Source organism: Aquarana catesbeiana, linkage group LG01, assembly GCF_042186555.1.
Source record: "Aquarana catesbeiana isolate 2022-GZ linkage group LG01, ASM4218655v1, whole genome shotgun sequence".
In the NCBI taxonomy this organism is placed as follows: domain Eukaryota; kingdom Metazoa; phylum Chordata; class Amphibia; order Anura; family Ranidae; genus Aquarana; species Aquarana catesbeiana.
The window spans coordinates 600,466,632-600,491,611 of NC_133324.1; the positions used below are offsets into that span (position 1 = coordinate 600,466,632).

The 24,980-nt window shown below is 43.1% G+C and overlaps 1 protein-coding gene across 1 annotated transcript in view; it reads right to left on the minus strand.

Annotated features, from left to right (window-relative positions):
- B4GALT1 (beta-1,4-galactosyltransferase 1) overlaps nucleotides 1-24,980 on the minus strand; it is a 130,844-nt gene that overhangs the window by 24,479 nt on the left and 81,385 nt on the right. The window contains exons 3-4 of the mRNA XM_073598754.1: nucleotides 11,862-12,049; nucleotides 7,579-7,701 (exon numbers count right to left, since the gene is read on the minus strand). Coding sequence (XP_073454855.1) covers nucleotides 7,579-7,701; nucleotides 11,862-12,049 — 311 coding nt within the window. The remainder of the gene's footprint in view (nucleotides 1-7,578; nucleotides 7,702-11,861; nucleotides 12,050-24,980) is intronic.

Consider the following 24,980-nt stretch of genomic DNA (forward strand, 5'->3'; position numbering starts at 1 on the left):
TACCAACTGAGGGGGGGAATCACAACCAAGTAGGGTGCAATCAGACCTGAGGACCCTGTACCGCTGTCTGCAGCACACTACACCCAAAAGCGATATCCTCATGCCTTCTCACATCCACCTGATAAAATCTGGTGAATGTATGAAATGAAGACCAGGTTGCGGTCTTGCAGATTTGAGCCATAGAGGCCCAGTGATGCACTACCCAAGAAGCACTAATGGCCCTTGTGGAATGTGCCTTGATCTGAAACAGAGGGATCTTCTGTTTCAAACCGTAAGCCTGAATAATCAATTGTCGAATCCATTTAGAAATGGTAGCTTTTGACGCTGCCTGTCCTCTATTGGGACCCTCTGGCAGCACAAACAAAACATTCGTTTGGCGAATTTGAGCAGTCACTTCCAGATAGGTCTTGACTGCTCTTACTACATCCAAAGAATGTAGTGACCTCTCTTCCGGGGAACAGGGGTCTGGAAAAAAGGAAGGCAGAACAATGTCTTGGTTTAGATGAAAATCTGAAACCACCTTCGGTAAAAAACTAGGATGAGGGCGCAATACCACTCTATCCTTGTGTAAAATCAAATAAGGCTCTTTACAGGATAGAGCTGCTAATTCTGATACTCTTCTAGCAGAAGAGATAGCTAAAAGAAAAATTAGTTTTCTCGTCAGCAAGACCAAAGGAATCTGCGTATTGGTTCAAAAGGCTGTTTCTGTAACACTGACAGAACCAAGTTAAATTCCCAGGGGTTTAGGGGCGCCTTAACAGGAGGATTAAGACGCATCACCCACTGCATAAAGTTTCGGACCAAAGAATGTGAAGCAAGTGGCCGTCAATATCAATACTGATAAGGCCGAGACCTGTCCCTAGATGGTACTCAAGGCCAGCTATATCTCTAATCCTAATTGTAGAAAATCAAGGATTCTACCTATCGCATTTTCTGGGATGCCAACCCCTGGATTCACACCAGGTTACATAAGCTTTCCAGACTCTATGATAAATCATTCTGGAAGCTGGCTTCCTTGCATTGATCAAGGTAGATATGACAGGACCTGAAAGCCCACGACTCTTCAGAACGTGGGTCTCAATAGCCAAACCGTCAAATTTAGCGTTTGTAAGGCAAGAAGGAACACTGGACCTTGAGATAACAGGTCTGGGCGTACTGGTAGGGTCCACGGGGAACCCACCGTCATCCTTCCTATTTCTGCCTACCAAGTCCTTCTGGGCCAAGCGGGGGGCCACCAGAAGAATTGACTTCCTTTCCTGCCTGATCCTGCAAAGGAGTCGTGGCAGTAGCAGAATAGGCGGGAATGCATAAATCAGTGAGAACCGATGCCACGGAATCACCAACGCATCCGTCCCGCATGCAAGAGGATCCCTTGTCCTTGCCACAAATCTGTCTATCTTTTTGTTGAATCAGGATGCAAAGAGATCTACATCTGGGACCCCCCATCTTTGGGTAATGGCCAAAAAGACGTCGGGATGCAGAGACCATTCCCCTGGGAGTAACTGCTGGCGACTTAGATAGTCCGCCTGCCAGTTCTCTATTCCTGGAATGAAAACTTCCGATATGCATGGCACATGCATCTCTGCCCAGACTAAGATCTGGTTCACCTCCTTTTGAGCAGCTCGGCTCCGGGTGCCTCCCTGATGATTGACATAAGCCACTGCTGTGGCATTGTCGGACTGGATCCTGACCGGGCAACCCTGCAGCCTGATAATCCAGGCTTTTAGGGCTAGGTATACTGCCCGGATCTCCAGAATGTTGATGGGTAAGGTCTTCTCGTTCTTGGACCATAGACTGTTCCAGAACTGCTCCCCAACCCGACAGACTGGCATCTGTTGTTACCACCGTCCAGGTAACCCGTAGAAAGGATTTCCCCTTCTGCAGGTTTTCGGGTATGAGCCACCAATTGAGGCTCTGACGCACCGCATGCGACAGGTGCATCAGAAAGTCTAATGCCTGAACCTTCTTGTTCCAGGCCGCCCTTAAAGCGGTGATCTTTGCCTGAGGAAGAAATACTTTCTCCTGGTTTGCATCTATGATCAGACCCAAATACTCCAGTCTTCTTACTGGTTTTAGGAAAGATTTTTCTAGGTTGAGGATCCAACCTAGATGTTCCAGATACTTGACCGTGGTCCTCAAGTTCCCGTTCAAGGAGGCTACCGACCGGTCTATCAAGAGCAGGTCGTCTAGGTATGCTATGACAGTTATACCCTGAGCCCTTAATCTGGCCAGAGGAGGAGCCAAGACCTTCATGAACACTCGAAGTGCAGTGGCTATCCCGAAAGGCAGAGCCACGAACTGGAAATGGCGCCCTCCAAACTCGAAGCGCAGAAACTTCTGATGAGCAGGAAAAATGGGCACATGTAGGTATGCATCTCTGATGTCTATCGATGCCAAAAATTCTCCTCCCTGCAGGATGGAGACTACTGTCCGAATTGATTCCATGCGGAAGGACTGTATCCTTAGGAATAGATTCAGATCCCTTAAATCCAGAATGGGTCTGACACCTCCATTTGGTTTTTGGACCGTAAAAAGGTTGGAATAGAAGCCCAATCCTTGATCCTTTGTGGGAACCACCATAATGACCTCTTGCGACAAAAGTCACTCTAACGCTAGAAGGAGCGACTGCTTCTTCTCTGGGTCTCTGGGAACACTTGATCTGAGGAAACGAGGAGAGGGAAATTCTTGGAACTCCAGCCTGTACCCTAAGGTTACCGTGGAGATTACCCATCTGTCCTGGAAGTCCTCCTGCCAGAGCCTTGAAAACTGTAGCAGTCTTCCCCCCACTCGAACGAGCGGGGCGCCCCTTCATGAAGAGGCCTTAGTGTCTTGTCTAGAAGACTTTTTCCTCCAGGACTTCTTTTGTGTCATCGTGCCATCGTGACTGCCTGGAGGCTGATGCACCTGATGCAGGGGAACAAGTCTGTTTGAAAGAGGGACGCTTACTCTTCTTCTTAACAGGTAAGAGAGTGCTTTTCCCACAAGAGATTCTCTTGATATAGTTATCCAAGTCTTCTCCAAACAACCTTGCACCACGAAAAGGAAACCCAGCCAAGAGCTTCTCACATGGTGCTTCGGCTGACCAATTCTTCAAGCATAAGAATCTACGCATATGCACCAACCCAAGTGAAAGGCGAGAGGTTTGCATGATAGAATCTCTGATGGCGTCAACAACATAACATAAGGCCGCTGGAAGGTTAGCAAACCCCTGGGCCTGTTGTTCAGGTAAAACTTTGATGACCTGCTTAACATGGTCTCTTAAGTATTGACAGACTCCAATCGCTGCTACTGCAGGTTGGGCCACTGATCCTGCTAAGGAAAAAACATCCTTTAATAAGAATTCCATCTTTTTATCCACAGGATCCCTGAGCATCTGAGCGTTGTCTACAGGACAAGTCAGACTATTATTTACAGAGGAAATGGCCGCATCAACGGCCGGCATTCCCCACATCTTAATACATTTTTCATCCATAGGATAAATTGTTGAAAACTTTTTCGGCGGAAGAAATCGCTTATCTGGGTGATCCCACTCAGAATAAAGGAGCTTTTCAAGTAAATTATGAACAGGAAAAGCATGTGCTGTTTGAGAGGGTTTCAGCGACCCCAAAGAAGAAGAGGATTCCTTAACAGATTCAGGTACGGGCAACTTAAATGTGGAGCAGACCAATCCAGTAAGGGTCTGTACTAAGACTTTCTCCTCTTGGGAAGCCGAAGAGGGTCCCTCTCCACCTGATTCCTCAGAAGAGGAATCATCTGTCCCATCCTGATCCTCTGAAAGGGATTCATCTCCTTTATCCCAGAGAAATGTAGTCTGGCAAAAGCCTTGCTACCAAATGCCCAGTCCGGTGTTACCTTAGTAAATGCAGCCTAGGAGAATGCCTGTGTCCCACCTTACATGCGACTGTCAGCTCTGTGTCCCTCCAAGGCTCAGAGCACCTGTAAAGTGTGCTTTAAATGGCCATGCTTCTGGCACTGTGGGCGTCTAAGCACGCTGACGCTGTGCTGACGCCCCCCCCAACCACCCCCACCCGTCTGCCGCCGCCCCCCCCCCCCCCCTTTGTTTTTTTTTCAAAAAATGTGCGCTTCCCGCGCGAGCCTGACCCTTCCGAATAAGCATGGAGGAAGGCTGGGGGTGGAGGAGGAAGGAGAGAGGCCGGCAGCGATGGGGCCTGCATACCTGCAATGGCGGCGGCGGTGACAGTGCGGTGTAAAACCGCCTTACAGCCCACTTGCAGCCTCCCCCTAGCCTGGGGGGAATATCCCAGAGGAGAAAACCCCCCATCCCATCCTACCTGGAGCCAGTCGGAGGAGCTTGTACAGCGTCGAACGCTGAGACAGAAATCAGCATGAGAAGGTATGTGCTCTTGGCAGCCCCCGGTGGTCATAATAGGCATAGCATGCATTTACCTTAAAGGAGAAAACCTACTAGAATTCAAAATTCTGTGGAATCTCCTCTTACCTTATCCAGCCGCAGGGTGGTGTATACACAGACCCAATCTTCACCTCTCATGGTGGGCTCAGTTTAAAAAAAAAAAAAAAAAAAACGTCAGAGACTGGGGCTCCCTACAAATAGGGGGATCCTGCAATTCTGGCCCTGTAAAGCACCCAGCCATAAATTAGGAGATTTAAAGCCATTTTCTGATCTGCGGGGCCCAGCTCTCTAAAAAGAGAAGCGTTACAGGTAAAACCTTGTTTCTTCGGACACGAGGCCCGGGTACCATCCAATTCGGCCATGAAAGGACACTTTGAATGGATCCGGTTCGCCTGGCTTGCCCCAATATATGATATCAGGATATTCCCTTTGGAGCTTCAGCACAGGACATCTTTACACGTCCAACACCTAAGACACTGGCGTAAAAACTGATGTATCCCTGGAAGGGGAGGGATTATATAGAGGGTTGAACTTCCTGCTTAGGGTGTGACCAGTGTCCAATACCTAAAGGTACCTACATAACCCATCAGTTATTACTGTGGCTCTGTGTCCCGTGATGTTCGAGAAAGAAAAGTATTTTTTTCCCAAAAAGGTGTGCTTGTAAGACCACTGTGCAAATGCGGTGTGACAAAGTATTGCAACGACCAACATTTTATTCTCTAGGGTGTTCAATAAAATATATATAATGTTTGGGGGTTCCAAGTAATTTTCTAGAAAAAAAAAAAATGATTTTAACTTGTAAACAAGTGTAAAAAAAAAAAAAAAAAAAAAGAGGCTCGGTCCTTAAGTGGTTAATATACAAATCATGTGGTTAGAATTTGAGTAGCTTCAATTGGTCATGCTGCACCAAGGTACATCAAGTTCTCCCCTGACAGTAGTAACATTAAACAGTGGTCAAACTGGTTTCTCTATGATATGTAAATATTAAAAAGTATAGGCTTCACAAATGACCTTTGGGCACATTAAATGAAAAGTATGTAAATACACTAAAGTGTAGGATAGTTAAAGATACATCGTATGAATGCTGTATCTGGCATTAAAGGAAATTTAATGTTGATGCTCTAAAGGGGTAGTTACGCTTTAAGGCCTCCTCCCCCGCCTCGGTTTGTGAATAGAGATTTTGGGAGGGGAGGGGGGGGGGATTGGAAGCGGAAGTCCCCCTCCCCTCCTCCTGCAGTCTTCTTGTACACGTGACAGATCCCAGAAGATTAGGGGTCTATTCAGTGTGCAGCGCTGCTCGAGCATGTGCAGTGGGCACCCAGTTGTGAAGCAACAAGTGGTCACAGCCGTGTGCCCATAGTAAAGATGCTGCCACCGAGGAGAGAAGGCACAGGTTGAAAACAGCTGAGCCAAGCACAACATTGGATCGTGGGACAGGCGATAAAAAAAAAAAAAAAAAAAAAAAAAAACGGCAGCTACAGTTTTTGTAGCTACTGACTTACTTATTTCATAGGAGACTGGAGCTCAGCTAACATAAGAATAAAAAAACTATTCTTTGTTATGGCTAATGCACACGTCCTCTAGCTGTTCTTATTTGATCAACCCAAAACATACACAGCGTGATAATAGAAAAGATAGCATTTTCTTTCTGTTCATTGAGGGACACAAGAATTCAAAAAAAGTCTGTTGAGTTATACAGCTATACAAAAAAGAAAGCCACTGCCCTCACCTATAAAAAAAGCCCAAGGAAAACTCCAAGCTCACTTACCGACCAGCCCGCGGACAACCAAATTAACCCGTCTAATAGAATGCGTTAAAACCCTGTTTTTTTTAAACGCATATTGTTAGGTTAATTTCCCTTCAGTCCATCTATCCATCAGAATGCAAGTGCTTCCATTGTGGAGTCACTCATAAGCTAGTGATAGGACTACCAGGGTGCCTTGGTGGGGCCTGTAGCTTACGCATTAGCAAATGTGTGCAGACTAAACCCCTGTTTTTAGTGCATACTGTTAGACAGGTTAATTAGGTTGTCCTCGAGCTGGTCGGTAAGTAAGCTTGGAGCTTTCCTTGGCCATCAACATTAAATTTCCTTTAATGCACACTGACACCTTTGCAGCCATTGTACTATGTGTTCTGTGTGCCCCTGTACCTTTAAGAAGGGGTGGGCTCCCTTCAAACCATCTGCTCTCTATCTATCCATCAGCATGCGCTTCCATTGTGGACGTCATCTTTGATACTGCACCAAGATGGTCTCCCCATTTTTTCATGCATTTGTGGTGATGAGTCTCACCATTTAAAGATATACAATACATCATACCAGTGGGTCTAAAGATACCTGTGGATTTATACCCAACATTGGGACAAACGTTATTAGACCTTACCTCTTCATGCAAGATTTTGTTGACATTTTTGGAGCACGGTTTTCATGCAAGATAATTTTCTGTACATTTCACTTTAAGAACTTATGCACAAAGGACACCCTTTGTGATATTGTACACTTTTTTTGCTTATTCATATATTTTCATATGTTCATGGACTATTTGCTTTTCAGTTTGTATCAGTATATATGTATATATTTTTCACATAACTTTTTTGTTTGTAGATTATCACTTTTTACTTGATCCATTTATGCTATTGTAGTACGGTTGTGGTTGTGCTGCAACTCATTTGAGTTTTTCGTTGGTGACTGAACACACCTCAGTGCCAGGCTGCACCACTTGTGTATATGTTTGGGTAAGCGTGGAATATTCTTAGTTTTTTTTAAATGCATTTGTATCCACCGTAAAATACTTTTCTTGGAGGGACACAGAACTCTTTAACCTTCAGGTTACACTGCAATCTACAGGATTGGACACTAGCAAACTGCAAGCCATCCAAGGATATCTATTTGTATGGGAAGGTCTCGCTTCTGAAGCAAAGCAATATCATGATCATAAACTGAGGGGGGTGGAATGTCCTGAAAGACTTCCTCTGTAAAAATGTACTTCAAGTAAAAGATCTTCCTCACAATTATGTGAAGGCATTCTACCTTCACACCTGCCTAAAACTTTTTGCACATATTATACACACATATAATATATATATATATATACACATACACATACACACATATATATACACACACACACACACACACACACACACACACACACATTTTTAAAATTGGTTTTACATTTTTTTCATTGTTCAAAAAATAAATGTCATACCGATTGTATATATCATCATCTTCTCCGCCCCATCCCCAGTAATTGTTTGGAAATCCATTGATTCTTTCAAACTGATCTTTACTTAAAGCAGACACCCCTCCAAAATATTGGTTGTATGGTAACCTGGTAGAAAAAAAAAAACAAAACAAACACCGCATAAGAAAAAACACAATTTTAGATGTAGCGCATATATACGTAAATAGGATTTTGAACGACATGTATATCTCAATATTTTTGTCTGAAAACCTTTAAGCGGTGTTTTAGTTTAAAATCACTGTTGGCATGCAAGGCATAGTAAACACAAAGCTACACAAATTATATAGGTTAGCCCTTTCAAAAACATAAAACTAAAACATAAAAAGATATCCAATGTAAGGCCCCATTTACACCAGTAAACTGCGTTAATGCATGTTGCATTAGGGCAGGCCACCAAAAGAGGAATGTAATATTTTCTGTAATGCAGTGCACTAAATGCATGGTCTGGCGTAAGGTGCCATTTAGAATGAATAGCACTGTATCACACAAATAGTATGAATAGGCCCTTTTAGCAAACTACCCTTATACATACTTTGAAGAAAAAATGGGAAGACTTCTATAGTCTGCCATTGTAAATGCCCTGTGCGCAACATCTGCCTGTAGTGAGAGAATACATCAACAGGACTTGTACGCTTCCTAAAGGCTAAGTTCACCTCTTAGGAAAGAAAAAAAAAAAATCACTAAGCAGTTTTAGGCTTAGCAGTAGGTTACTTCGAAAAAAAGTGGCTTTGTTTGAATGCCATTCCTGGCACCCCTACAGTCAATCTGAAAACTCACAGCCAGTAATCCTGTGCCCTGTCAAGGACGCAAAATACGGTAATCCAGCACACACTGGAACAAGCCATCTTCTTTATTTGAATGCCACGCATGCACAATCTTCACTCTCTCACTGAAGGGGCAGTTGCTCCTCTGCAATCTAAAATTAGCATGTGCGCAGTATGCACACTATCCCTGTAGATGAAGCAGATGTGCTAGCATGCATAGTGATTTTTTTTTTTTTTTTAAAGGCAAACTTAGCCTTTAAGTGCCCAAGCCAAGTCAGGTTTTATTGACATTTTGCGCACCTAAAGTGAACTACCTACAGATTTCTTTAGAGCACCCCCTATGAATCCCCTTTTTGTCAATCAAGGCATGGAAACCTGTAGGGCATGTGAACCAATATGTGGCAGGAAGCCGATATCTTTTGGATGAAACTACACGGAATTCAAAAAGCCTTAAAGGAGCAGCGTGGATCATATGTGTGCATGTAGCTGAATTTTGGACACAGGAGTCCAGAACTGTCAGCAGACTAAAGGCATTGTCGGCTGAATTCACAGAGTCAGTCTAAGCCCCGCAGGGATCCACTCAGATGACTGACAGCTGGTTCGGCCTCAGAGTGCTGAAAGTCTAAGCCAGTCGCTTCTGTCCCCTGCACAGCCCAGAGCTCCAGTGAGCAAATTACTGACAATCACTGGTTTTCTTTTTACTGAGGACTGAGAAAGGACCAATCAATGGTGTCAGCAGGGTACAGCTGTAGCCATCTATGGAAGTATGTATGTTTTTTTGTAAACCCACACTTTAAAAAAAAAAAAAAAAAAACACACATAAGGACTCCCAAAAATGCCTAACCATGCTTTTTTTCCCCCAGTATACAGACAATATATACAAAGCTCCACACTGAAGAAAACTTCAAGTGTAATTTCTAGGCCAAAAATAGATACATTTTGGATAAAGGGAGGAAAAGTAACTGTCTGTTTTGTAGACCATGGTCACCAGTACCTAAGTAAGGGGAAATCCCAAATATTACAGATATATATATATACAGAAACAGACGTCTCCAAAACAAGGTCAGGTTCACTTGTTCTGTAGACAACTGTCTTACGCTGGATACGCGCCAAGTTTTTTTTTCTTTTTTAAAAGATAGGTATTTTTATTAGGTTTTGGACAAACTGACAGACCAACAAAAATCAACAAACAAAACTTGGGCAGTCATTGGTACATGGCGTCAAATATTACTAAGCTTGTGCAGTTGAGAGACAGATGATAATACATTGGTTAAGTATTAGACTCGTGGGTGCAGTATGTAATCAGATTATCAATTGTTCAGCAGCAATGTACTTCTGTGCATAGAGTATTGTGGCACAACCTATAGGCAACCTGCAATGTATATTTACTGTGAGGGGAGGGTCAGGGGGCTGGCCAGCCACCTGTCCCAGATTTGTGGAATGTTTTACTCCGTTTCCGAAGTTCAAAGGTAAGCTTGTACAGTGGTATAGCATTGATTAACTTTAACCATAAGGTTTTTAAAGAGGTCTGTGTTCCCTTCAATGACAACAATATAGCATTTCTAACATAAAAATAGAATGCAAAGTAATCTGTTGGCATGTGCCGATATCTGCAAATTGCCAAAGATGCCCAGCAGACAACGATGTTAGGGAGGCCTAGAGCCGAAGAGATGAAAGAGCCCACCTCCGTCCAGAAGTCCTGAACCATTGGGCATGCCCAGAAACAGTGCAGAAAGTCAGCATCTTGGCCGTTTCCACAAAAACATCTGGCCGTTGGTGACAAACCCATCTTTTGCAGCCTACTTGGGGTGAGGTGAGATGAGATTGATGGAAAATTTTAACCTGTATAATACGGTCCCTTGATGATATAACTGAGGTTTTGTACGTGTCACTAAACCCTGTCCAGTCATCCTCTGCAAGGGAAATGTCCATGGAGATCAATTTTCCTGGGCCTTATTAAATCTGGGGTTCAAATCAGTCATTAAAGCAGCGTAATAGGTAGATAGAAGTTTAGTTGGGTCAGGTTGTCTCAGCAGTTTCTCTAGTGGAGGTAGGTTAGTAGGGTCGTTTAAGGAGCCAAACTGTGCTCTGATAGCATAGTCAAGTCCGAGCTGATAGAAAGATTTAAAGCCTTGTGCATTGTATAAGTGACACAAATATTTAACCCCTTTGGAGTACCAATGTTTAGGATCGGGTAAGGAGTAAAGTTCCTGTAAGGTGGGGTTGAACCATAGAGGGTTATTTGGGGATATCGACCAGTTATGCCGTGTTATTTTAGTGGTGATGCATCGGAACAATTAAAGGGATGTAGCCAGCATAGAGATGCCAGGGCAAGGCGGGACTTTGTCCCTATAAGTATTGTGAAGGGTTTCCATGGAAGACGCAATGGCTCCCTCAGTGGTGGTACAAGCATTTGCCGCTACTGGGTGTAGCCAATCATGAATATGCACCAGTTGAGATGCTAGGTAGTATAGAAAGAAATTTGGAAATGTCAAGCCCGCCAAGTGTGTTGGCAGCCTCAGTGTCTCAAGTGCCTCCCCCTGGGGGATCTGCCATTCCACAGAAACGTTGTACAGATCGTGTCTATACGTTTGAAGATATATTCAGGTATTTTGCATGGGGAGTTAGCCAGGATGTATAGCAATTTCGGTAAATAGATAATTTTAAGAGTATTTGCCCTCCCCACAAGATCTAAGGGCAGGTCCATCCACTTTTTAGTTAGCTCCTTTAAGCGCCTTAATAGCGGGTCTAAGTTATTGGTAATGTAAGTGGATAGAGGTGTCTGCACCAGAACTCCTAAATGCCTAAAAGTGGACACCACCTGTAGGTTAGAGTCCAGGTGGATCTGAGAAATTTCGTCCGAGTCCAAGGGAAGGAGACTTCCCAGCGGTAACGGGTCGCCTGTCCCGCCGTTGATACTGTCACGGGTGGCCCGTATTTCACCATAGATGCCAGCCTGGAGTGTTCCCACAGCTGTGGGGAACAATTTGGGACCGTTCTGAAGCAAATTGGACTCAGGATGTCTGTAGGATGTCGTTCAGGAGCCGGAGCTGTGGCTTACACGTCTCCTCGCTCTGCCATCCGCACACGTCCCCCCGCCAAGTTTTTTCTCATTCAACCAGCAGGTTAAATGAAAAGACCTCCGATACCTGAATTCACAGGAGATGTTGCTGCAGTGATTTCCCCCACTGTGCTATTGTATTCTGACAGTGGGACCCCCACTCTAAATGACTGGCTTCTTTTGAATAGAGAGGACTACACACAAAATTGAAATTCCCACTAATCCACCAACTTCTTTGCATGTCTCTGGGACGGGAATTGAAGGGAAATTTCCCCAAAAGTACACAGACAGGGAAAATAAAAACCTGACAGGATTCTTTAAACCTTCCCTAGTCCCAGCCAAAACAAAAAAATAAAATAAAAATGTGATATTAATGCGATATCGTAAAGCACTTTAACTCATAAAAACGATTAAAGACTTACCCAAACCCAAACTTATCCATTGATACAGAGAGGTGTCTGGGTTGGCTGTAGCACTTGTAGATGTTTCTATCATCCATTGGAATGAGATCAACATCACTGAAGACAAAGCAGTTATAGTCATATTCTTTCAAAGCTTCAACAAAGCCAATGTTCAGCAACTTAGCACGGTTAAATGTAGAATCACCATCCTTGAAGGGTGGAAAGAAATAGAACATAAGTACAATTGCCATTTGGAAGGACCATTTTAATTATAGTTCGTATAATTACTTATATTTCTAGTTTTCCCACATTCAAACAAGTTACATTTACTTGCACTGAAATATTTGTACTTTGAATAATCAAAATATTAGAGGTTTGTAACACAACTAAAGATTAAGTAGGATAAAAATTGTTTAAGGTTATTGATCATTAAACTAGAACAGCAAGCCACTAGTTAGATACATATTCCTTGTCCAAATTAAAGCCCAGCTACAGCCATCGTTGTTATTTTGACAGTGGGGCAGAGAGGTAAAAATTCTGTCTGGAAAGATTTTCCCTCGGTGTCCCTGTGAGGCCTGTATTAACCTCTTGTCGACTAGGTAAAGACGCACATGTGCAGCAGCAGGAAGAGTGGGCCTTAAAGTGACAATAAAACTTTGTTTCTCTCTCTCTTTTTTTTTTTTTAAACATGTCATACTTACCTCCACTGTGCAGCTTGTTTTGCACAGAGTGGCCCTGAAGATCCTCTTCTGGGGTCACTCGGCGGCTCCTCCCTGCATTAGATAACCCCCTACCCGGGGGGGTGTTACCTTACAGGCGCGCTGATGAGTCATTCATTTGGCATCCATAAAAGCCAAATGTATAACTTGGCCCCGCCCACAGGGTGCCAATCTCAGTGACTAAGCTATCACAGACAGCTACTGGTCTCTGTTTATGATCAGGACTCTGCGGGACAGGTTCCTGATCATGTGGTCAACCACAGCAATCACGTGTTTGGGAGGTCCTTTCTGCCTCCCAGCATTAAGACTCACCAGGAAGGGGGCATGAGGGGGTTAAAAAAATGGGGTGCGGTTGTCAGAGAAGGCAAAAAACTGCAATACAAAAAAATTTGCCCCTACGGTGCGCTACTAAAAAACAGAGATGGCAATAAAAACATGACTATGGCCAATGTCACCCCCTTCCCCATGTGTACTTGTTTTGGCTTTAATCATGTTTTTCCTTTCAGGCCTTTCCCACTTTATTTTTACCTGGAAGTCCTGCAAATAGCACGCCAGTCCATGGGTGGCTACACTTACTCCTTCACTGTATCTATGGAGGAAGCAAAAGGTTTCCACCCAGGCTGAACGCCAAACATTTCTGCCATTGTTCATCTCCATTTCATATGGGGTAATGGGATTAAGGCCTAGTTCACACTGGCGTTGAAAGCAGACGCTTAAGGGGTGTTTGTACTGCTGTTTGCATTATCAAAACAAGAAGCGTTAGCGTCGCCTAAAAATTGAAGCCTCACGTCGAGTTTGAAAGGAGTTGGAAACAAGCCACAACCATGCCGGCGTGGTAGTACATTACAGTTAATAGGCATTTGTGGTTCGGTTTTAAACACGCCAAAAACACATGTCAACCGCTCCGCCAATGTGCATAGGGTGCTTGGGGAAGCTTTTTTAATGCTCATTAAATGCTTCTCAACCGCACATATTAACGAGCATTAACGATATAGGTGCATTTGATAAGCGGCAGTATTTTGAGCAAGTGTGAATGAGCATTTGCAGTTTGGGGGGGGGGGGGGGGGGTGTGTTTCAAATGTAAAACTGCACATTTTTAATGCCCAGCAAATACAAGTCGAAAGGAGCCCTCACTCAGCAACGTACATTTAAAAAAAAAAATTCTTCATTGTTTTGTAAAGCACAGATCTAGCTCCTATGAGACATTTCCTTTGAAGGATAGGAATACTGGGCACATACTGTACAATCAGTTTTGATTGGCCAGATTTTTAACACTTACAAAAAGGTGTAAACATTTTAAAGCCAAATGTCACTTAAACATAGAACTGGTAAAAACTTAATGAAAACCTTTTATAATATATTACTGATTCAAGATTAGAACAAGTAAACATAGGTTTTATAGATCTTTATATTCTATCTAATATACACTGATCAGCCATACCATTATGATGAGCCATCTAATATTGTGTAGGTCCCCCTTTTACCACCAAAACAGTCCTAAGTGGTATCAGCATGGATGCCACTAGACTTCTGAAGATATGCAGTTGTATCTGGCACCAAGCAGTAGCAGATCCTTTAAATCAGGGGTCTCAAACTGGCGGCCCTCCAGCTGTTGGGAAACTACAAGTCCCATGAGGCATTGCAAGGCTGACAGTTACAAGCATGGCTCCCACAGGCAAAGGCATTATGGGACTTGTAGTTTTGCAACAGCTGGAGGGCCGCCAGTTTGAGATCCCTGCTTTAAATCCTATAAGTTGCGAGGTGGAACCTGCATGTCAGACTTGTTTTTCCAGCACATCAACAGATGATTGATAGACTAACAATGGGGCACTATTCCTCCTCCTAATACCAAAGATGGGACACAGTTTACTCCCACTGATGAATGAAAAAAAACATTTCTATTCCCGCTGGCCACAGTCCAGCCCCCTTAAAGTATGAAGGAAAGTAATCCGGCCTTTTGTTTAGAGAGTTTGGAGACCCCTGCCCTAGTCTGAATGAGCACATCCAGTGAGGGACAGCTTGATAATCCAAACTGAGGGCAGGCACAGCAACACTGTCAAACCAACTCAAGATCTATTTAAGAAAAAAACAAAAACACAATCTGCCCAAAAGAAGCAACAGCAGAAAGGTAAATACAGATGACCTTTAGCCTCGGTTCACACCAGAGGCGGCACGACTTGCAGGTCGCCTCACCGAGGCGACCTGCACACGACTGCCCGGGCGACTTGCAAAACGACTTCTGTATAGAAGTCTATGCAAGTCGCCCCCAAAGTTGTACAGGAACCTTTTTCTAAGTCGGAGCGACTTGCGTCGCTCCGATTAGAACGGTTCCATTGTACTGAACAGGACGCTACTTGTCAGGCGACCTAGGTCGCCTGACAAGTCGTCCTAGTGTGAACCGAGCCTCACGATATCCAGGCCATAAGGAGAAATTACCTTGGTAACATGGTATTATGCAGAATAACTTAGAAACCCTTCTGGCAAAGAAATGGCCCAAGAAAAGCTGCCTTATGGGACACGCTAATAATTTGTCTCGAATAGGTTTGAAAGGTCTTTGAAACACTGACAAAAACATTATTTTTAATCCATTGGTTGGGGTGGCAGTCTAACAAGGGAGTAAACATTTATGCCCCTGAAAAGAACTAGGAATTAGTGAATGATTATGATGAGGACATTGAAAAAGAACAAGGTGCAGACCCTTGACCTAGATAGTGTTAAGGCCAAATGTAGTTCTACTCTAAACTAGAGGAAGATTAGACACAGCATGCTGGAAAACCCCCTAGAGAAAATCAGAGCAATGTAAAAAGTATTCTAGGCTCGATAATCATCTTGTGCATAGAAAATTTATAAACGGTCAACATGGTGAGGAGTAGGGAATCCAAAAGGTCCTCTCACAGAACCTGGGTTTCAACAGCCAGGTCTCCACACCAGTGGCTGAGAATCTGAATGGAAAATTGGTCTTTAACATAACAAATCTGGTAAAAGGCACACAGTTATGAGAACCTACAAAAGTAGGTGCAAAAGTTCCAGCAAAGAAAATTAATCCATTATGGTATACTAATCTTCAGGTACTATCAGGGTATATACAGTGTCCATTATCTGATCCTACATTCCCTGGAATCAGCCCATTAAATGTCTAGGTAAAAAAATTCGATGCCAACAAGTCTAAGTCTGCCATTCTCCAATGCAGACAGAGCAAAAGAAGGTACTCCGAGTTAGGGGTTCATAATAGAACAGCATATATTTTTTTTAAAACTAGAGTTTAGTGTTATTTTAGCAGCCCTGCAGATGTGGACAGAAGAAGGGGTTATTCAAGACAGAACTCTACTAGCAGCCACGTTGCATCACACAGAAGGGTGAATGTGACAAACTGGTAGATGCAATCAATAAATTTCAAAGCCAGCAGCCACCAGATCCTTGCTAAACAACTTTCACCAGTCAGCCAAAATCAGGGTAAGTAGTGAGAAGGTGAGCAAGGGTTGAACAGTAGATCCTGCCAAGGAAAAGAGAATCAAAAATGCTTGCAATTTGTCATTAAAGCGGAGTTACACCCAAAAGTGGAGGCTTCACTTGTTTTCTTCATCCGCCCATCCGATGCCACATTTGGTCCCAACCTTCCTTACTCTGCTCCAGGCCAGTTAGAAAGCACAGCGTGCTTCACGCATGCGCAGTAGGAAACCAGCTATGAAGCTGAAAGGCTTCACTGCCGGTTTCCCTTACCACAAATGACGACAGCAGCACCAGAGAGCTGATCGGAAAAATCGGCTGGGGTGCAGCCATTGCGGGATCCCTGGACAAGCAAGTGTCCCAATTTTAAAAATCAGCAGCTATGGTATTTGTGGTTAGCGGTGTGGTTTCAGTCTCTAAAAAAGGAAATGCATAGATTATGTAAAACCATGGCTGCAGGAAAGAAATTCACTCAATTTCCCCATCAACACATAGCTATTGTGTTCTCCCCGGCAGGCAGTAATCACATTCTAAAAATCTGACATGCAGATTGTAACCAAGTTCATCGATGATGGATCGAATTTGGTACAATCAGCCTGCCCATAGATGGATCAAATCTGGGGCAGTCCCTGCTGAACTAGCCAAGATTTGTTCCATCTATCCCCAGCTTAAGGAAGGGGGACTCCGTGTCCAACAATGAAGCCGTGGTGGGAGTTAAGCCTTTGAAAGACTCCGTTGCACGGAGTCAAGAATCCTTGTAAAACAGAACACAAAACATGTGCCGTAAGGCAGGAAGAGGAAAGGGCTCCCACCAAAAGAAAGTGGTGGCCGCAGAAAAAAAAACTGTTGATGCAGGCAGTTCCACCTGAAATTTAAAACAACTTTTCGAATATCAAGCAGAACCTTGAACCTGGTGCTTACTGTAAGAGCGGCAAGGATGTGGAATTCCCTTCCACAGGCGGTGGTCTCAGCGGGGAGCATCGATAGCTTCAAGAAACTGTTAGATAAGCGCCTGAATGACTGCAACATACAGGGATATACAATGTAATACTGACACATAATCACACATAGGTTGGACTTGATGGACTTGTGTCTTTTCAACCTCACCTACTATGTAACTATGAGGCCTATTCACACTGTTGTGGTGCAGCAAAATGCTTGCAATTGCTGCACGAATGTAAAGTAGAAATTCCATTCTTTCCTATGTGGTGGGTTTACATAAATGTGCTGCAGTTTAGTGTGAAGAACAAAGAGAAACTTTTTGGGCCCATTTACACTTACACGTGTAGGTTACCATACACATTGCATGCACACAGAACAGTGTAAATACAGCCTAAAAGATGCAATTGCCCCTTTGTTTTGCACCAAATATTAGGTTAACAAGCAAAGGGGCTGTATACCTTTAAAGGAATAAAAGGACTACCCAAATTCCCCAAGGAATACTCACAGACCCAGATTAGATGCAAGAGTCCCAGGAAGGGTTCCAGAGTTTAAAGTGATTGTAAAGTCTTGTTTTTTTTCCCCTATAAAAACAACATGTTGTACTTACCTGCTCCGTAGAGTGGATTTGCACAGAGCAGCCCGGATCCTCCTCCTTCGGTCTCTCTTCTGTGATCCTGGCACCTCCCCTCTTGTTCAGTGCACCCACGGCAAGCAGCTTGTTATGGGGGCACACGAGCCGAGTCACAGCTCCCTATGTCCATTCAAACACGGATCTCCGCCCCGGCCCCGCCCCACCCCCACTCTCCCCCAATTGGCTAGCTAACTTTGATCAAAAGCAGCGGCCGCCAACGGAGGGAGAATCTCGGATAGCTGAGGCACTCGTGGACATCGCTAGACAGAGAAAGTTTCCAACAGACTGGTTGTACAAAAGGTCGATCGAGAGATCAACTTCTGTACAACCAGCCTGCCCATAGATGGATCGAAATGCGAAAAATCCCTGCTGAACTGGCTGAACTGGCTGAATTTCTATCCAACTATGGCTGGCCTATGTCTACACAAGGATAGGAATTTAATAATATAGAAATTCCTACATAATTCCAATTAAAAGTGGTTCCCTTTATATAGTTCAGGCCAGTAAGGCATTATTTACACAAGTTCTGAAACAAGTTTTATACAAAACCTAACCAATGCACCCAATTTCGGGTCTTTAACTTAGATTTTGTTTCTCCAGACCATAACGACAAAGAAAAAAAAAAAAAAAGGACACAAATACAGAACAGCTAAAGTAATTGCCATTGTATATCCCAAGAGAGATTCAAACAACCCTAATTACGGAACATGTTTCTAGGAAACAATTCCCTTTGGAGTTGAAAGGCACTTGTGAGCTTTCCCAGCCTACAGCAAGTGCACCATAAAATGTACCTTTTGTGTCGGTGTTCATTTAAGCCTACATTACAGGTTAACACTGGGAACAATAAAAGCTACAGGTACTGCATTGGAACATACAAAGTATTGCATTTCAACATCTTTTGTGAATTACGTCCGCAAATATGTTTATGGCAGCTACTCAACTAAAAAGTGCAAAAAAAAAAAAAAGGTTTCATAGCAATATAATAAACAAAACATAGAAATCTTTAGAGTAAACCTTACAGAGTGATTACTGCATGAAACATTTATCATAGCCCCATGAGAATATTCAAATTATTCCTACTGTTCTAGGCCACAGAAAGCAAATTTTAAATAAAATATATATTTTTAGGGACACTATGTTGTTAAGACAAATGGCTATTCACATCAATAAACTAGCCGGACTAGCGGTAGAACACATTTTATCTATGGTGAACAAAATTTCAAATACAAAAACAATAGATCCATACCTGTTTAACAAGGAATGTATATCAAGCAGCAGCAACATTAAAAATCTGTTAAAAGTGTGCATTCATGTGCACTACAATCTGAAGTTTATATTTTCAGGTATACAGTAGAGAAAAACCATCAGCTCGAGGTTCATCTGGTGTTTCTTCATTATTTGCGTTTCTACACATTGGAAAAATCAAGTGGGAAGCAGAAGAGAAAGATAGGAAAAATAAAGATGAGGAAACATAAGAAAGCAGAATGATGTCAGATGACCGATTTTACATGCTGCAGTCTCAAAATGTTACAAAGGGGTCAGGGACAGAGTTTCCACAAAAAGTTACACGTAAGAGTTTAGTCCATGATGTGAAAAAGCATGTGAACCCCGCTCAGTCTTTTAGCGTACAGAATTCACTCTGTCGTTTTCAAGTAAAACCACCACAATATGTAAAAACCTTCATCTGACATGATTTATAGGAAAAACAAAGCAATTTACAATGCCAAACATACTTCAGAATGCAGACTACACAAGTCATATTTTAGTTTGCGCTAAAAACAGCAAAAAGGCATGTATAAATATTGTGTCAGTCATCCCGTGCTAGCTTCAGGTCCTGCTCAGTTTTTTGCGTTGTAGTAACATGCATGTTAAACGCTACATTCATTGGGGGCTGTGCTGCATGGCACCCTAATGCACTTTACTGGTGGCTGAGTGTTGCAATGCATATGTTGGTGTGCACTGCCAGACCTTTTGGTTGTTAAGCAGCCCAATCAAATGAACTGGCTGCCTTAATGCAACATAGCATAATACGTGCAAGTGCACTGCAATGGTCTGAATGTGCTCTAAAGCAGCATATGAAGATACATGACCATATACTAGGGACAATAAATTCAGAGACAGAGGTTTATAGACTATAATGGAAAGGCTCGATTTTCCAATTACCCCTTTACTTTTTGTGAAGTCAAAAGGCCAATCACAGCCTGCGATAATTAGGAAAGTACCAAACTAATCTCAACAAACAGGCAACCAATGTGCCTAAAGAATGACAGCTTGTGCCTATACATTTTTTTAGCCAGTTTATGCACATACAGTGCCTTGAAAAGGGGTATTCATACCCCTTGAAATTTTCAACATTTTGTTATGTTGCAACCAAAAACAAATGGGTTTTATTAGAATTAAATGTGATAGATCAACAAAGTGGCACATAATTATGAAGTAGAAGGAAAGTGAAATGGTTTTCAACTTTTTACAAATAAATATGTGAAAAGTGTGGTGTTCATTTGTATTGAGCCCCCCTGAGTCAATACTTTGTAGAACCACCTTTAGCTGCAATTGCAAGTCTTTTTGGGGATGTCTCTACCAGCTTTGCACATCTAGAGAGTGACATTTTTGCCCATTCTTCTTTGCAAAATAGCTCAAGCTCTGTCAGATTGGATGGAGAGTGTCTAAACAGCAATTTTCAAGTCTTGCCACAGATTCTCAATCGGATTTAGGTCTGGACTTTGACTGGGCCAGTGTAACACATCGTTGTCCTGCTGGAAGGTGAACCTCTGCCCCAGTCTCAAGCCTTCTGCAGACTCCAACAGGTTTTTTTTTTTTTTTAAGATTGCCCTGTATTTGGCTCCATCCATATTCCCATCAACTCTGACCAGCTTCTTCTGTCCCTGCTGAAGAAAAGCATCCCCACAACATGATGCTGCCACCACGTTTCATAGTGGGGCTGGTGTGTTTAGGGTGATGTGCCACCACACATAGCGTTTTGCTTTTAGGCCAAAAAGTTACATTTTGGTCTCTTCTGACCAGAGCACCTTCTTTCACATGTTTGCGGAGTCCCCCACATAGCTTCTTGCAAACTGCAAAGAGGACTTATGGCTTTCTTTTTAACAAACGCTTTTTTCTTGCCACTCTTCAATAAAGGCCAGATTTGTGGAGTGCACAACTAAGGCTAGGTTCACACTGCTGCAGTGTGAATTTAGCGCGATTTTGATCCGATTGCGTTGCAAATTTGCATTGCGAATTCTTTCTGTGTTCTTGCGATTCTACTGCAAATTTTGCAATCTATGGAGCTGAATTTGCATTGCACACGGATCAAACTCGGACAGGACCCTTTTTTTTACGCAGGTTAAATTCGCAACGCATTGATGTGAACAGCACTCATGGAAAACAATGTTATTAAAATGACTTGCGAATTTGAGCGATCGCAGCGGCTCAAATTCGCAATAAAATTCGCAGCAGTGTGAACCTAGCCTAATAGTTGTCCTGCTGACAGATTCTCCCACCTGAGCTGTGGATCTCTACAGCTCCTCCAGAGTTACCATGGGCCTCTTGGCTGCTTCTCTGATGAATGCTCTCTTTGCCTGGCCTGTCAGTTTAGGTGGACGGCTGTGTCTTGGTAGGTTTGCGGTTGCGCCATACACTTTCCATTTTTGGATGATGGCTTGAACAGTGCTCCTTGAGATGTTCAAAGCTTGGGATATTTTTTTTTAGAACCCAACCCCGCTTTAAAAACTTCATTAAACTTTATCCCTGACCGATCGTGTGTTCCTTGGCCTTCATGATGCAGTTTGTTCACTAAGGTTCTCTAACAAAAACAGCTGTATTTATACTGAGATTAAATTACACACAGCTGGACTAATTAGATGACTTCTGAAGGCAATTGGTTCCACTAGATTACTTTTCCACTTTTAGTTAGAGGTATCAAATTAAAGGGGGCTGAATACAAATGCCATCACATTTGTAAACAATTTTGAAAACCATTCTTCCACTTCACAATTATGTAAAACTGTCTTGGTTTGGTCTATCACATAAAATCCCAATAAAATACATTTACATTTTTGGTTGTAACATGAAAAAACATGGAAAATTTAAATTGGTATGAATACTTTTTCAAGGCACTGTAAAAGGAAACAGCTAAATTGGATGCAGTGTAAATATTTTTTATTCTAGTCCAACATTAGCCATGATGTGGCCTTTATATTTCTGTGTATAACTCCAATGTTTATCACCACTATAAGACAAAAAAAAATACCGTATATAAAAATTGAAGACAGCACCATCAACCAGCAGTAGAATATAAAACTAGATTTAAGTTGAATGTTATAAAGGAGTACATCAATACATCTGCAACACATATAAACCAGTGCAAATAAAGAGCACTTTCAAGTAACAGATACAATACCTTAATATCAATAAAAAAAAAATCTGTGCCATTCAACCTTACCCATAAATGTAGGCACCCCAAGGTTCTTTCTCAAAGACTCAAAAAGCTTGCTTCATTAGGGTTGACAAGGAATCAGTCTTCCAGAAGGAAACAGTGGCTTAGAGATGGACTCCAAACCACATCCAGACAGTGGAGAAAATTTTCCTTTTGGGGAATTGAAGCCAGACAGAGGAACAGAGAAACAATGTTCTGTCCCGGAGCAAAATCAGAAACCGTTCTTTGCACCATATAGCCACCAGATCAGACATTCACCTTGCAGAGGTGACGGCTATAAGGACAACTACTGTGTGGTTTCTGAAGTGCAGAGATTACCAGATGTAGATTGTACGGAGTACTGAAAAAATTATTGGGGGGTGCTTTATTAGAGACCCTCTATACAAAAAATGTCAGTCGATGAGCAAGGGGCTCTGAAACAGAATAGAAATGGCAGAAATCTGCCCTTGATATTGCCAACCGCCATGCTCTCATCCAGACCTATCTGCAGGAAGAAGAGGATTAATCCCATAGAGAAACTTTTGAGGTGGAAGCACTGAGGCTCACTCCAAGTAAAAGTATGCCTGCCCTGTCCAATGGTAAACCTTGTAAAATTCTTAGCTTGGGAGTTAAACTCAGATGCCTGTTTCTCAGAACCTGGGCTTCAAAAATGAAGCTTTTAAAGCCAGCGACTGTAAAGCAAGATCGCAAATCGGTTCTTGCAACAGAGGATCCTGATAATCAGGCAGAGCCAATGGAGCATCTGCCAGGATTCTTACCAGGTCAGCATACCAATTTTGCTTGAGCAGCCTGGAACAATGAGGATTACTGGGCTGCCCTCCATCTCGATCCCGAGAAGCATAGATCAAGGTGTACTGATCCCACAGAGCTGCAAGACCTTGATTTCCTCTTTGATAAATGTTTGCCACCGCTATGATGTTTTCTGCACAGCGTGGGCATCTGAAGCCGCAGTGTCCTTCCTAGATTCCCTGCATGCTGGCTACCCAGCATGCATCTGCTGATCTCGTGCATGTGCAGTATGGTGCAATCTTGGTCAGCTTGACATGGCACAGCTCCAGTAACATTGGCTTCTATGGAAAACCTTGGTCAGCTTGACATGGCACTGCTTCAGATTTCCCATAGATGCCAATGTTAAATGTTAGTGGAGCAGTGTCATGTCAAGCTGACCAAGATCTCCCAGGAGCCAATGCAAAGCCAGAAATGACGTTCGGAGCCGCAGCCTGTAAAGGAGGAGGTGAAATTAAATACAGGCATAAATCAGGTAAGTGAACAAAAAAAAAATAAAAAAAAATTGCCAATTCATTTTAAAGGATGCACATTAGTGCTGCATGGTGAGAAGTGAAAAATGCAGGTGGAACTCCACTTTAAGTATGACACTACAAGCTTGGCACACCTATTTTTGTGCAGTTTCTCCCATTCTTCTTTGCAGGACCTCTCAAGCTCTATCAGGTTGGATGGGGAGCGTCGGTGCACAGCCATTTTCAGATCTCTCCAGAGATGTTAAATCGGGTTCAAGTCTGGGCTCTGGCTACGCCACTCAAGGACATTCACAGAGTTGTCTCTTAGCCACTCCTTTGTTATCTTGGCTGTGTGCTTAGGTTCATTGTCCTGTTGGAAGATGAACCTTCGCCCCAGTCTTAGATCCAGAGTGCTCTAGAACAGGTTTTCATTAGGGATGTCTCTGTGCATTGCTACAATAATCTTTCCTTCGATCCTGACTAGTCTCCCAGTCCATGCCGCTGAAAAACATCCCCACAGCATGATGCTGCCACCACCATGCTTCACTGTAGGGATGGTATTGGAAAGATGAGTGGTGCCTGGTTTCCTCCAGACATGACACTTGCTAGTCAGGCAAAAAAAAAAAAAAGGGAAGTTCAATCTGTTTCATCAGACCAGAGAATGTTGTTTCTGATGGTCTGATTCTCCTTTAGGTGCCTTTTGGCAAACTCCAGGTGGGCTGTCATGTGCCTTTTACTAAAGAGTGGCTTCCATCTGGCACACTCTACCATACAGGCCTGATTGGTGGAGTGCTGCAGAGATGGTTGTTCTTCTGGAAGGTTCTTCTCTCTCCACAGAGAAACACTGGAGCACTGTCAGAGCGACCACATGGTTCTTGGTCCCCTCCCCGACTAAGGCCCTTCTGCCCTGACTGCTCAGTTTTGGCCGGGCGGCCCACTCTAGGAAGAGTCCTGGTGGTTACAAACTTCTTCCATTTACAATGGAAGGCCACTGTGCTCATTGAGACCTTCAATGCTGCAGAAATTTATTTTACCTTCCCCAGATCTGTGCCTCGATACAATCCTGTCAGAGGTCTACAGGCGATTCCTTGGACTTCATGGCTTGGTTTGTGCTCTGACATGCACTGTTAACTGTGAGACCTTTTATAGACAGGTGTGTGCCTTTCCAAATCACGTCCAATCAACTGAATTTACCACAGGTGGACTCCATTAAGTTGTAGAAACATCTCAAGGATGATTAGTGGAAACAGGATGCACCCAAACTCGATTTTGAGCATGACAAAGGCTGTGAATACTTATGTACACGTGATTTCTTAATTTTTTTTAAATAAATTTGCAAAAGGATTTCAAACAAACTTCTTTCACGTTGTCATTATGGGGTATGGTTTGTAGAATTTTGAGGAAAATAATGCATTTAATCCATTTTGGAATAAGGCTGTAACAAAATTTGGAAAAAGTGAAGAGCTGTGAATACTTTCCGGATGCGCAGATATGTTCCGGATGTACAGACATGAGACACATGCAGGAAATGAGATGAGACATTTCTAGCAAACTGTCACAATAGAAGTTTACCACTACAGCCACCTGCTCAATGCGTTCAATAAGCAAGGGACCAACCACAGTAGTGAGTAGACCTCTTTAACCACATCCCACCTGGCCTATAGCAAAATGACGGCCGGGTTGGTGGTTCAGCTATCCTGACTGGGCGTCATATGACGTCCAGCAGGA